The sequence below is a fragment of the Mandrillus leucophaeus genome, unplaced genomic scaffold (genome assembly GCF_000951045.1).
Source record: "Mandrillus leucophaeus isolate KB7577 unplaced genomic scaffold, Mleu.le_1.0 Scaffold198, whole genome shotgun sequence".
Taxonomy (NCBI): domain Eukaryota; kingdom Metazoa; phylum Chordata; class Mammalia; order Primates; family Cercopithecidae; genus Mandrillus; species Mandrillus leucophaeus.
In genome coordinates this window covers 2776814-2792022 of record NW_012102009.1, presented here as the reverse complement: position 1 = coordinate 2792022, position 15209 = coordinate 2776814, and the positions used below count along the sequence as shown (strand labels likewise).

Below are 15209 nucleotides of genomic sequence, written 5' to 3'. Positions count from 1 at the left end.
GTCAGGCTGGTTTCAAACTCCTGACCTTGTGATCCGCCTGCCTTGGCCTCCTAGAGTGCTGAGATTATAGGTGTGAGCCACCACACCCAGCCAAAAAAAATTTTTTTTTTACTATAGATAAAGTCTCACTATGTTACCCAGGCTGGTCTCAAACTCCTAGCCTCAAACAATCCTCTCTCTTTGGCCTCCCAAAGTGATGGGATTACAGGCATGAACCAGATTACAATCATTTGGCCAGAGAATGTGACTTAAGGGAAAAATCACACTTTTTCATAAGTTCTATGAAGCACTTTGTTTTCTTACATTGACAGGGTATAGAATAGAGAAAAGTATCCCACAAAACAACAGTTTATTCTTGCATTTGGGTTTAAGATGAGGAACGGTTGTGCTATGGTGTGGCTCTCAGTTTGGAAATTTGTAAAGAGTATATTTGTTATGATACAGTATGAATGGGAATTGACATTTTTAAACATAATGTTGAATAGGTAAGAGTATAATTAACTACTTAAAATTTAATACAGTCTGTTTTATGCTTCTCAGAGATGTCGTAGGGAGAATTATTTTAGCCACATCTTAATATACTGCATATTGTTCCTTTATCAAAGAAACATACTGGTGTTCATCATGTACAATAAAACTAAAAGAATGATGTGCTTCACATTTGTATTCAGTGTGTTGAGAGCTGCTTTTCCTTTTTTAAAAAAACCACATACAATTCAATTAGAAGTGCATTAAAATTAATTTCTTTTTAGTGCAAGCTGTTCAGTGATTCTTTAAAACTGTCCTTTCCAATAGAATTTTATGCAAGAATGCAAATATTTTGTAGTCTGCCCTGTCCAAAACAGTAGCCTCATGTGCATGTTGTACAATGGAAATGTGGATGACTAGGGAACTGAATTTTATTTTGATTTAATTTTGATTAATTTAAATTTAGATAGGCACATGTGGTTAGTGGCTACCATGTTGGGCAGCACAGGTATAAAATATTTGTTAAAAGTTACTAATTTCATAACTTTAAGTTGAATCACAACTGTCTTGTGATGATAATTGTAACCCTCTGGATTAGAGAAATTTTAGGTATCTTACATTTGATAAATTTGAATAAAACCTAAGTAAACTGAATGTTGATTTCCCTGAAAGTAAACTTAGATGGGAACCTCATTAAATGCATAGAGCCTTTGGGAATCTGGCATAGAATTTTTTTTGTGACAGAAATGTTGACTATATAAGACTGGCAGAGTATGTTATTTTCAGATTCTTTTTTTGGAAAAGTTCAGGAGATAGTACAGTGTTAATTTATATAAACAAATACTGAGTTTCCTGCTCAGGCATCAAAAGTCTCTTAGATTAATAGCCCTGCTTTGAAGAATGCCACACACAAAAAAAGTAGCATTACTACGACGTGTGTGTGTGTTTGTTTTTAAACTACCAATGCCATTTGCTTTTTAAAAAGATGAGGGAAAGAGGTAGATCTTTAATTTATTTCTTATGAGAGGCAAATATAATTTATAGGTAATAAGAATTTCTATAGTCAAATATTATGCCAATAATTACATTTAATATGTATTTTGTTTCATTATTATGACTGCAGGTAAAGGTTGACTTAATTGAACTCTCTGAAAAATGCTGTAGTGACTTTGATTTGCACTCAGAATTAGAGCGCTCATTTTTGTCAGAACCATCATCTCCAGGAAGAACCAAGACTACTAAAGGATTCAAACTTGGGAAGCACAAGCATGAGACCTTTATAACTTCAAGGTAAAATTTATTCCACTGAAGAGCTCAATTTTGGTCATATAAACTTATGTATTTTAGTGTATTTTAAGATAGACACATGCGGCCGAGCATGGTGGCTCACGCCTGTAATCCCAGCACTTTGGGAGGCTGAGGCGGTTGGACCACGAGGTCAGGAGATCGAGACCATCCTGGCTAACACGTTGAAAACCCGTCTCTACTAAAAATACAAAAAAAAAAATTAGCTGGTTGTGGTAGTGGGCACCTGTAGTTCCAGCTGCTCTGGAGGCTGAGGCAGGAGAATGGCGTGAACCCAGGAGGTGGAGCTTGCAGTGAGCCGAGATTGTGCCACTACACTCCAGCCTGGGTGACAGAGCAAGATTCTGTCTCCAAAAAAAAAAAAAAGATACGCACGTGCTGTTAAACTGGAAAGGAAGTTAACATAACATTCGAATCATGAACATTGTTTGGATTTTTTTATTTAAACATAATAATTTGGCCAGTATATACCCAGTACATTTGTTATATTGTTTTTTTACAAGACTTTGGAAGGTTTGAATAAGAAGTAAACTGGATTATTTTAAAACATTGTTATTCATAACAATGAAATGTGAGTACCTTTCTTAGCTAGTTTGTTGTATTATCCTAGAAGTGTGATAGATCCTTGCAAAGTTAACAGAATTGGAGTACAAAAAAATTGAAATATAATTTTGAGTATTATAAAGATTGTTTTTGCAGAAATCTGAAAGAAAAATGTTTTATGGTATGTTTTTGTTTTAATAGTGGAAAATCTGAATACATCGAACCTGCCAAACGAGCTCATGTTGTGCCACCACCAAGAGGAAGGGGCAGGGGAGGATTTGGACAGGGTATACGACCTCATGATATTTTTCGTCAGAGAAAACAGAACACAAGTAGACCACCATCTATGCATGTGGATGACTTTGTTGCTGCTGAAAGTAAAGAAGTGGTTCCTCAAGATGGAATACCCCCACCAAAACGGCCACTCAAAGTTTCACAGAAGATTTCATCCCGTGGTGGGTTTTCAGGCAATAGAGGAGGACGGGGTGCTTTCCACAGTCAGAATAGGTTTTTCACACCACCTGCTTCAAAAGGTAACTAATTAGTATGTATTCTCTAATGGGTTAGAATATTGGAATGTTAAAATATTGAATGAAAGTGATTTAGATGGAAGAGATTCAGATAAACTGTTTTCCTGTTGCTACAGTTGAGCCACCTCTGGACTAGTGGTACTGTTTGCAGAGTACTCTATTGGACAGAAGAAAGAAACTTTTTTTTTCAATGAACCTTTCATACATTGTACTTCTAAGAATGAATTTAGAAGTCTTGGCTAATTATTTTCCCTTTTTTTTTTTTTTTTTCTGAGACATGAGTCTTGCTCTGTCGCCCAGGCTGGGGTGCAGTGGTGTGATCTCATCTCACTACCAACTCTGCCTCCCTGGTTCAAATCATTCTCCTGCTTCAGCCTCCCAAGTATCTGGGGCTACAGGCATGCCCCACCGTGCCCAACTAATTTTTGTATTTTTAGTAGAGACGGGGTTTTGCCATGTTTGCCAGGCTAGTCTCAAACTCCTGACCTCAAGTGATCCACCCACCTTGGCTTCCCAAAGTGCTGAGATTACAGCTGTGAGCCACCGTGCTCGGCCTTATTTTCCTTTTTACATTGAGAATTATACATTTTCTGAGTAATACCCTTACATTATTTTCACAATTATACTTAACAGTTTTCTTAAGATTGTTCTGTGCAGTTCACCATTGATCTGCCTAATCTGCTTGCTTTCTAAGCTACATTTAGTTTGTTTGAAATTGTTACAGGTTTTTTTTTTTTTTTTTTGAGACAGAGTTTCGCTCTTATTGCCCAGGCTGGAGTGCAGTGGCACAATCTCAGCTCACTGCAACCTCTGCTTCTTGGGTTCAAGCGATTCTCCTGCTTCAACTTCCTGAGTACGCATGTGCCAGCACACCCGGCTAATTTTTATATTATTAGTAGAGATGGAATTTCACCATGTTGGCCAGGCTGGTCTTGAACTCCTGATCTCAGGTGATCCAGCCGCCTTGGCCTCCCAAAGTGCAGGGATTACAGGCATGAGCCACTGCACCTGGCCTTACAAGATTTTAGAAACTAGGGATACTTACAGAAATTATACTTTAGTAGTGGATTGATAACCATATTTTCATACCTGCTGAGTTAGGAGGGTGAGAGTGAAAGAGAATCTGTGTTTATATTAATAACAAACACTTAGATTAGGTGTGTCAGGAACTTTTATAAGCATTTTACATATTATAACCTCACGTCAACCCCATTTGGGAAGTTCTCTTAGTACCCCTAATTTGCGGAAGAGAAAATTGTCAGTCAGCTGACCAGGGCACATAAATACAAGTGGCAGAACCAGTATTTGATCCCTGGCAGTTTGGCTATAGAGTCTCTGCTCTTAACCACTGTGATGCTGCCACTATATATATAGTACAGTCAAGTTACAAAATTTCAGTTTCTTTTCCATTCTTTTGAAGATTAAGAAAAATCTGTCATTTAAAAGAATCCAACTGAAGTTGTGAAAAAAGTGATTTTGATTGTGCTGTTTGTGTTTAGGGAACTACAGTCGTCGGGAAGGAACAAGAGGCTCCAGTTGGAGTGCTCAGAATACTCCTCGAGGAAATTACAATGAAAGTCGTGGAGGCCAGAGCAATTTTAACAGAGGCCCTCTTCCACCATTACGACCCCTTAGTTCTACAGGTATACATCCTTGCTACTTGATATTGCTGAGAGAAGGGAAGTGAATTCTTCCTTTTTAAATTGTTGATATATACAGAGGGGGCTAGGAGTGCTAAACTCCCCATCCCCTTGCCCCACGCAGTCAAACATCTAAGTATAACTTTTGACTTCCCCAGAACTTAACTACTGATAGTATGCTGTTGACTGGCAGCCTTACAGATAACATAAACAGTTGATTGACACATATTTTATATATTATATATTATATAATGTATTACAATTAAATAAGCTGGAGAAAAGAAAATGTTATTAAGAAAATCTTAAGGAAAAGAAAATACATTTACTATTAAGTGGAAGTGGATCTTCGTAAAGGTCATCACATTCCATAGGCTGAGGAAGAGGAGGAGAGGTCTTACTTTGTTAGGAGTAGCAGAGGTGAAAGAAAATCCACATATAACTGGACCCAGGCAGTTGAAACCCATGTTGTTCAAGGGTCAGCTGTACTCTCATTCTGGGAGAGAATATTTTAGAGTATAGACTTAAAGTTCTAACGTTTATATCCTTGAATAAATGCCCAATATACATCTTCTATAAAAATAATCAAATTTTTAGTTTCTGAACTGTTTGTATAATCTGAACAGTTTCATGGTGCTGTGCTCTTATTTTTATGTTTCAGTAATGAAAGTCAATGCTTAAGGCACCTTTCTGACCACAAAGTACTTTTAATAACAGAGATACCTTTATATAGCATATTTTTTTTTGCTTATTGTCTTAGGCGTGTAAGCACATAACTTTTTTTTTTTTAAAACATTACTGTGTCTAGTCCAGAATGTTGCTCATCAGAAGTAGCTTTTGGTTTCAAATGCACATTTAAAAAAAATAACAAGTTTTATTTGGGATATAATTCTTATATACCATATAGTTCACCTGTTTAAAATGTATAATTCAACAATCTTCACCCCGTTCACAGTGCTTGCACATGAGTTTTAAAAGAGAAAAGAGTAATTCTTGGTTTGAGCTCAGTGATGTAGATTAGTATTTACATGCTTGGAAAAGAAAGGACGTTGGAACTAAAAACTATATTTTTTCTTTTACAGGTTACCGCCCAAGTCCTCGGGACCGTGCTTCTAGAGGTCGTGGGGGACTTGGACCTTCCTGGGCTAGTGCAAATAGCGGCAGTGGAGGCTCAAGAGGAAAGTTTGTTAGTGGAGGAAGTGGTAGAGGTCGTCATGTACGCTCCTTTACACGATAAGAATCCTTTTGGGAACATCTTAACTGTATATGAACATTTTGTGAGGACAATAAAAATAAGACATTGAAGGACCAATTTAGACTTAGCAGTTATCTGGAGACATCTGAGAGAATATTTTTATCTGAAGAAAGCAGATTTTGTTTGATACCTAACAAGATTTCAATAAAAATCCAAACTTTGTATGTACGTTTCTATATATTTTCCCTTTTTTTGTATGACTATTTATTTAGAAAATTTCTAGGTAGAAAAACTGAATGACGTTTTGTATTTTTCTTGCCTATAGCACAGATGTTCTCAGACTTTCTCAGCTCATGACACTATTTAGTGCCTCAGTACTTTTTTCACAGCATACCTGGTCCAAAAGCATTATCTAATACTTGTGTTTATTAAGCAGTTAGGTACAACGGCTTAATAAGAATGTACATCATCACCACTAGTAACTGTGGACACTGCATGTCTCAAACCTTGGAATCAGTGTCATTTTCTTTTCCTCTCTGCTTCTTGCACAGTACTTTTTATCAAACTGCTGAAAACCCAGTTTTGTAAAGATATGTTGTTATAGAAAGGAATATAATGCTATTTAATGTTGAAAATGTAAACTACCTCGAAGTAGTAGTTTATGTTATGTCCAACAGGTGTTGCTATGTTTTTCTCAAAAATTTAAAAATATTGTGTGGCACCCATGTTAATTTGCTAAGGTGCCCTGGTACACAGTTTGGGAACCATGGCTGTACCAAAAGAAACAAAATACTCCTCTCCTTTGTATTAGAAATCTGAACTTTGCATTTCAGCTTTGGACCTACTGACACTATTTTATTATACAAATTATTTAAAGCTTAAAATAAGGAATGTCCTAATACTATTATTTTGGGAATCAGAAACATCTAATAAAAGCTGAACTTTATATATAGAAATAAAGCTTACAACTTTGAGAAAGTAGCCATATTTTCCCCAAGATAATGTCTTAACACACTGAGTCTATGTAAGTGGCATAAAATACAGAGTTCTCTTAATCAGAAAAGGAGTATATGAGTCTCATCCATCCTTTTATCAATCTGTTTTGGGGAATTATTTGTGACTGAATACAATCTTCATTAAGAAGACACCTTGAAGCAAAGCTTACCTGTAAAGAATCAGATGTTTAGGTGAAAGGTTATGGCAATCTTTTCATAACTAGTGGCCTTGAAAAACCCAAGTGTCTTGAGCTGCTGTAAGAAAATACCATAGACTGGGTGGCTTAAACAATAGAAATTTATTTCTCACAGTTCTGGAGGCTTGGAAGCCCAAGATCAGGGTGTCAGCATGGTTGGGTTCCAGTGAGGGCCCTCTTCCTGGCTTGTATGCAGCTACCTTCTTAAGTGCTCACATAGTCTTTCCTTGGTGCTTACTTAAAGAGAGAGAGAGCTCTTGTGTCTTTTTCTTCTTATAAAGGCGCTATTCCCATCATGAACATCTCATCCTCATGATCTAATCTAAATCACAGTACCTCCCAAAGGTCCCACCCTTTCTAGTACTACCACATTGGGGGTTAGGAGTTCAACATATGAATTTGGGGAAACACAAGACTCAGCTCATTGTGTCAAGATAACTTAAATCCCCTTTGATCCTTAAACCTAATAGGCTCATTTTCCCCAAAGATATAGTTTACACATTAGGTAAAGCTCGAAATTTGCCCCAATATCTGACACAAATACATGTAAAAAATAGTTAATTTTTCTTAAGTAACTATGTTTCTAAATAAGAACATGGCCATATATAGAAACGTAATTTCTTGGTTTGTTTTTTAGCATTAAGCGGGATATAATCTTTGAGAAATATCAGAAAGCTGTTTTTGCTGTTTAAGTTAATACCCAGTAATTCAGACCAATGAAGGTAATAAATTACTAGTGTAGAAACAAATTAATGCCAGGCAAATTTAAAATGTCTTGAGTGACTACAAGTCCCAGATAAATGAGAAGGGAAGGAATCCACCATATTGAGCAGCCCTTACATGCAAAAATCACTTAGTCCTTGTAACAATCCAGCATAGGTGGTATTATCTAATTTTACAGATGGAAAAAGCTGAAGAGCTTGACTCAAGCATGGTAGAAACAGGATTTAAAATCAGGTTGGGTGGTTCATGCCTGTAATCCCAGCACTTTGGGAGGCTAAGGCAAGAGGATCACTTAAGCCCAGGAGTTTGAGACTAGCCCTGGCAATATAGTGAGACCCTGTCACTACAGAAAATTTAAAAATTAGCTGAGTGAGGCCAGGCATGGTGGCTCATGCCTGTAATCCCACCACTTTGGGAGGCCTAGGTGGGCAGATCACCTGAGGTTGGGAGTTTGAGATCAGCCTTACCAACATAGTGAAACCCTGTCTCTACTAAAAATACAAAAATTAGCTGGACACGGTGGCATGCACCTGTAATCCCAGCTACTCAGGAGGCTGAGTCAGGAGAATTGCTTGAACCCAGGAAGTGGAGGTTGCAGTGAGCAGAGATCGAGCCACTACACTCCAGCTTGGGGTACAGAGCAAGACTCTGTCTCAAAAAATGATAATAATAAATTAGCTAGGTGTGGTGGTGCATGCCTGTAGTGTCAGCTACTTGGGAGACTGAGGCAGGAGGATCACTTAAGCCCAGGAGGTCAAGGCTGCAGTGAGCCATGATTGCGCCACTGTACTCCAGTCTGAATGACAGGGTGGGAAAAAAACATCAGATTGGAGCAGGGCACAGTAGTGGGGCACCTGTGGTCCCAGCTACTCAGGAGGCTGAGGTGGGAGGATTGCTTAGGCCCAGGAGTTCAAGTCCATCCTGGGCAACAAGAGCAAGACCCCCATCTCTAAGAAATAATAACAAAATCAGGTTGGCTAGCTCCTAATTCCTTACCTCTCCATCTTGGAGAAGAAGCTACTTTTCAGGTTAAGTGTGTTAGAGATCAAAATTAGTAATTCACCCTAAGGCAATGGAGTTTCAGAGACCCAACACTGTATTTTAGTTATTTCAGAAGTGAGCCTCAAACAAGACATTTCAGGGAAAGTGTTTGTTTGTTTGTTTGAGACAGAGTCTCACTCTGTCACCTAGGCTGGGGTGCAGTGGTGCTTTCCTGGCTCACTGCAACCTCTGCCTCCTGGGTTCACGTGATTCTCCTGCCTCAGCCTCCCGAGTAGCTGGCATTACAGGCACTCACCACCATGCCCAGCTAATTTTTGTATTTTTAGTACAGACTGGGTTTCACCATGTTAGCCAGGCTGGTCTTGAACTCTTGACCTCAAGTGATCCACCTGCCTCTGCCTCCCAAAGTGCTGGGATTACAGGCATGAACCACTACATCCGGCCTATTTCAGGGAAAGTTTTGAGTGGCATTCAGAAATTAATGAAAGATGCAGAATTCCTTTGAGGACAAGTTTAATCTGTAGAAAAGGAGTTGATAGAATGATTTGTGTTTATTTCCTAAGAAGAAAAAAGAAATACTATGAAATATTGTTATCCTTTATTTAAAAAGAATGTTGCAGGTAGTATTCTGTGTGAAGGAGTAGTAGGCACAGTTAGATTAGCTTTATTGCTTTTTTAAAAAGTAATTGCAAAAACCTGCAGGATGAGAATGTAGGAACTAAAGTATGTCTCCTATGCATCTTCTGTGTTCCATATACCCTAGTACAGTGTGGGGAATATAAGGGTGACTAAGATGTATTTTTTGCCCTCAGGAAACTCACAATCTAATAAAGGAAACAATTATGTAAACATCTTTTTTTTTTTTTTTTTTTTTTTTTGAGACGGAGTCTCGCTCTCACCCAGGCTGGAGTGTAGCGGTGTGATCTCGGCTCACTGCAACCTTCACCTCCTGGGTTCAAGCGATTCTTCTGCCTCAGCCTCCTGAGTAGCTGGGACTACAGGTGGGTGCCACCAGGCCCAGCTAATTTTTTCTATTTTTAGTAGAGACGGGAGTTTCATCATGTTAGCCAGGATGGTCTCGATCTCCTGACCTTGTGATCTGCCCTCCTCAGCCTCTCAAAGTGCTGCGATTACAGGCATGAGCCACCATGCCTGGTCACATCATTTTTTAAAACAAAAGTTAATGAGATCTTAAGTGTATGCAGTGTATATGGAACAATTCATAATTCTTGAATAATCCAATCATTACATTTCCAACTGATTTTATTGTGGGTTTTTAAAAGTAACTTTTTAAAATAGTATTTTAAGAAAAGGAAATCTTGGCATTACAATTGTATAAAATCTTTTTGGAATTGCTTTTGTATGGAGACTAGTTTTTGGGGGACTTTTTTTGTTTTGTTTTGTTTTTTTGAGATGGAATCTTACTCTGTCACCCAGGCTGGAGTGCAGTGGCCTAATCTCGGCTCACTGCAACCTCTGCCTTTCAGGTTCAAGTGATTCTTGTGCCTCAGCCTCCCAAGTAACTGGGACTACACTACAGGCACAAGCCACCATGACTGGCTAGTTTTTTGTATTTTTAGTAGAGACAAGGTTTTGCCATGTTGGCCAGGCTGGTTTCGAACTCTTGAGCTCAAGTGATCTGCCCTCCTCGGCCTCCTAAAGTGCTAGGATTTCAAGCGTGAGCCACTGTGCCTGGCCTAAAGACTAGTTAAGCAGAAAAGATTATCTATGCAATTTTAATTTTTATTATTTTAAATTCATAGGACAGTTAGGAGCTAATGAGTAGGATCTTTTAAGGGTCATATAACTTCATAATCTAGAGAAGGGGTTGCAAACTAAAGTACTAGCAATACACATTATTGTATTAACCAATCTCCAGAACTCATTTTTTTTTTTTGAGACAGAGTCTTGCTCTGTTGTCCCGGCTGGAGTGCATGGGCATGATCTTGACTCACTGCAACCTCCACCTCCCGGGTTCAAGTGATTCTCCTTCCTCAGCCTCCTGAGTAGCTGCAATTACAGGCGCACGCCACCAGGCCCGGCTAAGTTTTGTGTTTTTAGTAGAGATGAGTTTTCACCATGTTGACCAGGCTGGTCTCGAGTTCCTGCTCAAACTCCTGACCTCAAGTGATCTACCACCTCGGCCTCCCACAGTGCTGGGATTACAGGCGTGAGCCACTGTGCCCAACCAGAACTTTTTCATCTTTCAAAACTGAAATTCTATACCCATTAAACAACTCTCACTTCCCCGTCCCCCCAGCCCCTGGCAACCGCCATTCTCCTTTTCTGTCTGTAAATTTGAGTACTCTAAATACCACATGTAAGTAGAACCGTATAAATTTGTCTTTTGCGGCTGGCTTTTTTCACTTAGCATAATATCCTCAAGGTTTATTCATGTTGTAGCCTGTGTCAGAATTTTTTTAAAAGACTGAATAATATTCCATTACATGGATATGCCACATTTTGTTTATTCATCATTGGTTGATGGACATATGCGTTGCTTCCACATTTTGGCTACTGTGAATAATGCTGCTATGAACATGAGTGTACAAATATCTTTTCAAGACCCTACTTAGAATTTTGGGGGGTATATATCCAGAAGTGGAATTGCCTAATGATATGGTAATTCTGTTATTTTTAATTTTTGAGGAACCATCATACTGCTTTCCACAGCAGCTGCACCATTTTACATTCCCATGCAGTGCAAAGGGGTTCCAATTTCTCCACATCCTTGCCAATGCTTGTTATTTTCTGTTTTGTTTTGGTTTTCATAATAGCTCTCTTAATGGTTGTGCTTCTGACTTTTAGGGAGAAGCCAAAAATCTGGATTACTGTGTAATCAGTTTTCAAATATGCAATTAATTCAATTTAAAAATTAAAAACATTTTGTGAGCAAAACAAAAAATTATGCAGGACAAAATGTGCCCACAGAGTTTCAACCTGAAGAATTTGATGATAGCGTCTGTTTTAGAAATCACAATGGAATTTCTATAAAGAGTTATTTTTATTTGGGAAGGTGAAATTTACCAGGTATATTTGTGATAGGACATGATGTTGTGGAGAAGTTCTTTGTGACCAAAAAGCCTGGTTTTGAGAACCAGTTCTCTGCTCTACTAACTAGCTGTGCAACTTTAAATCACTCCTCTTATCCTAAATTTCTTTTCCTTTCTTTCTTTTTTTTTTTTTTGAGACAGAGTATCGTTCTGTCACCCAGCCTGGAATGCATTGGCACAATCTTGGCTCACTGCAACCTCCCCCTCCTGGGTACAAGTGATTCTCCTGCCTCAGCCTCCTGAGTAGCTGGGATTACAGGTGCTCACCACCATGCCCGGCTAAATTTTATATTTTTAGTAGAGACGGGGTTTCACCATGTTGGTCAGGCTGGTCTTGACCTCCTGACCTCAAGTGATCCATCCGCCTTGGCCTTCCGAAGTGCTGGGATTACAGGCATGAGCCACCGCTCCTGGCCTATCCTAAATTTCTTTATCTGCTCTGCCTACATCAGTAGGTTATGGGGATTAAATAAGATTTGTATTTGATTTTTTTTTTACATGTAGAGCATTATTACTTTAAATTAGATCCTCCACTACCTAGACAAAAATATACTTAATATGCCTTACTTGCTAAGTTATCTCTGAAGCCAGAAGTTAGTGCCTGCTTGATAAATAAGTGGAAATTATGTAAGTAGAATTATACTAATGTTTAATAGCTCTACTGAACAATATTGATGTGGTTTTATGGAGACTATTAGTTTGGGGACACTTTTACAATGGTTTTTTGGACATAGATTCTAAGTGAGGATAGTCCAGTTTCTGTCTAAGCAGAATTTCCAGGATACTCAGGGCATATGGTAATATTTTTTAAATGTAAGGAGGTGGTAATTGCAGGGAACAGTGAGTAGTCTACTTTGGCCAGTGTAGGAATGTAGGGACAGTGTAGAGGGGATGGAGGGGAAGGTATATTTGGAGACTGGGGTCAAATTATCAAAGGTCTTATTTGCTATGCTAAGCCTTAGGGAGTAACTGAACTTTTTAAATGTGAGTGGCATTTTCAGATCTGGTACACTTTTATGAGCTTCTATCAGTCAGTTACTATGAAAAATGTTTTCACGTAACTCCCAATCAGAAGTATTCTTTTAAAAAGGGATCTGGTAGGGGCACTGGCTGATGCCTGTAAATCCCACCACTTTGGGAGGCCGAGGCAGGAGGACCACTTGAGCCCAGGAGTCAGAGACCAGCCTGGACAACATAGTGAGACCCCCATCTCTTCAAAAAAAAAAGTAAAAATAGCCCAGGTGTGGTGGTGCACATCTGTAGTCCCAGCTACTCAGGAGGCTGCGGTGGGAGGGTTGCTTGGGCCTGGAAGGTCAAGGCTGCAGTAAACTGTGATTGTGCCACTCCACTCCAGCCTGGGTGACACAGCAAGACCTTGTATCAAAAACTAAATAAATAAAAATTGAAAAAATACAAAGATTAAAGGATAATTACTTTGGTGCAGCAGAGAGGAAGGATTAGAGAGGGAAGAGCCTGAAGGCAGACCAATAAAGAAGTTACAGCAAAGTTCTTTATGAGCAATTCTCAAAGAGCAGTCCCTAGACCAGCAGCTCAGCATGACCTGCGGATTTGTTAGAAATGCATATTCCTCCAGCCTGGGCAACATAGCAAGATCCTGTCTTTACAAAATATATATTAAAAAATTAACCAGGTGTAGTGGCATGTGCCTGTAGTCCCAGCTACTGGAGAGGCTGAGGCAAGAGGAGTCCTTGAAACTCAGTAAGCTATGATCATGCGACACTGCACTTGAACCTGGGCAACATAGGGAGACCCTGTCTCAAAAAAAAAAAAAAAATATTCTTAAACACGACCCCAGGTCCAAGAGGGGAGGGGCTGACAATGTGTGTGTGCTTTAACAAGTCCTGCAAACAATTCTGTTAAAGTTTGATGCACCCTAAGGTTTCAGAACCACTGATCTATATCAATGGTTTTCTTTTCTTTTTTCACTTTCTTTTTTTTTTTTTTTTTGTTGTTGTTGAGACGGAGTCTCGCTGTGTCGCTAGGCTGGAATGCGGTGGCGTGATCTCGGCTCCCTGCAACTTCTGCCTCCCGAATTCAAGTGATTCTCCTGCCTCAGCCTCCTAAGTAGCTGGGACTACAGGCGCCTGCCAACATGCCCAGCTAATTTTTCTATTTTTAGTAGAGATAGGGTCTCACCGTGTTAGCCAGGATGGTCTCAATCTCTTGACCTCGTGATCCACCCGCCTCGGCCTCCCAAAGTGCTCTGATTACAAGTCAATGGTTTTAAAATTTAGGAATCATCTGGGGAGGTCTTTAAAAATGCAAGTTTTGGGGGCCTACAAATCTCTCTTTAAAAAGCTTCTCAGGAGATTCTAATAATTCTTCTAAGGAGATTCACTGTTTGGATACAGTGACCTAAATGAAAGTAATGTCCTCAGCTAGGATAGTGGTAATGGAAATGAAGGGATTACATAGAACAGATATTTGTCAGATACTGTAATACTGCTAGAATTATATTAGGCCATGATGGCATAAAACTCAATAAAGCAGTTACTGTTCTGAAAGAACTTTCTAGTGGGAGAAGAGAGGGGCAGGTGCTTGGGAGCAGAATGAGGAAAATGTAGGTAGCATTTTGGAACAGCAGAATTGAAGTTCAAACGTCTGGAGGTTTCCGGATGTGGTAAGTAGTGTCACAGGCTCCAAATGGATCACAGAGGGTGAAGATGAAGATGAAATGACAACTAGATTTGGCAGTTTGCAAGATTTTATAACCTTTGTGATGGCAACTTTATTGGAATGAGAATTTGAAGGTAAGGTAAGCAGAATCCGTAATGCTATTTGTTGGCATGACTGAGAAATGAAAGTATAGGTGATGGGTACTTTTTCAATTTGATGGCGAACTGAAGAGAGATTGCTAAAAACTATATGTATCAAAGCCATCTGCTCCTCAACTGTTTACATATAATGATTGACTTTGAATATGTGGCCTTAGACTGTATCTGCAGAGTCTAGTTATGTTTTTTGGACTTCCACACTTTTGACTACAGACTTCTTTGAAATTCCATTTCTTATTATTGTGTTCTAAGTTCTTATGTCTAATTTCACATCTGAGATGTTCTGTCGCCAGGCTGGAGTGCAGTGGCACAACCTCGGCTCACTGCAACCTCTGCCTCCCGGGTTCAAGCGATTCTCCTGTCTCAGCCTCCTGAGTAGCTGGGATTACAGGTGCCCGCCACCATGCCTGGCTAATTTTTGTATTTTTAGTAGGGACGAAGTTTCACCATGTTGACCAGGCTGGTCTCAAACTCCTGACCTCAGATGATCCACCTGCCTCGGCCTCCCAAAGTGCTGGGAGCCACTGCGCCCAGCCACATATTCTTGAGTTTAAAATGGAATAAGGTTTTGAGGTATTCATTTAAAAAAAAAAAAAAGCCGAATTACATGATTTTCATTTTAAAGCAATAGACAAAACAAAAATATTAGTTAAATAAAAATTCTTAAACTTTTTTTCAAGTTAATGAATCTCAAGAAGTTATTTGAGTTGACAAACTGTGTAGTATTCCCCACGGAAAGTCTCTTGGTTTGCTAAGAGATACTTTG

The 15209-nt window shown here is 39.1% G+C and overlaps 1 protein-coding gene across 1 annotated transcript in view; it reads left to right on the top strand.

Moving 5' to 3' along the window:
- Positions 1-6643, top strand: part of KIAA1429 (KIAA1429 ortholog) — a 79171-nt gene extending 72528 nt beyond the window's left edge. Inside the window, exons 21-24 of the mRNA XM_011978682.1 lie at positions 1592-1758; positions 2518-2849; positions 4346-4489; positions 5566-6643. Of these exons, the coding sequence (XP_011834072.1) occupies positions 1592-1758; positions 2518-2849; positions 4346-4489; positions 5566-5720 (798 nt within the window). The 3' untranslated portion in view covers positions 5721-6643. The remainder of the gene's footprint in view (positions 1-1591; positions 1759-2517; positions 2850-4345; positions 4490-5565) is intronic.
- The last annotated feature ends 8566 nt before the right edge of the window (positions 6644-15209 follow it).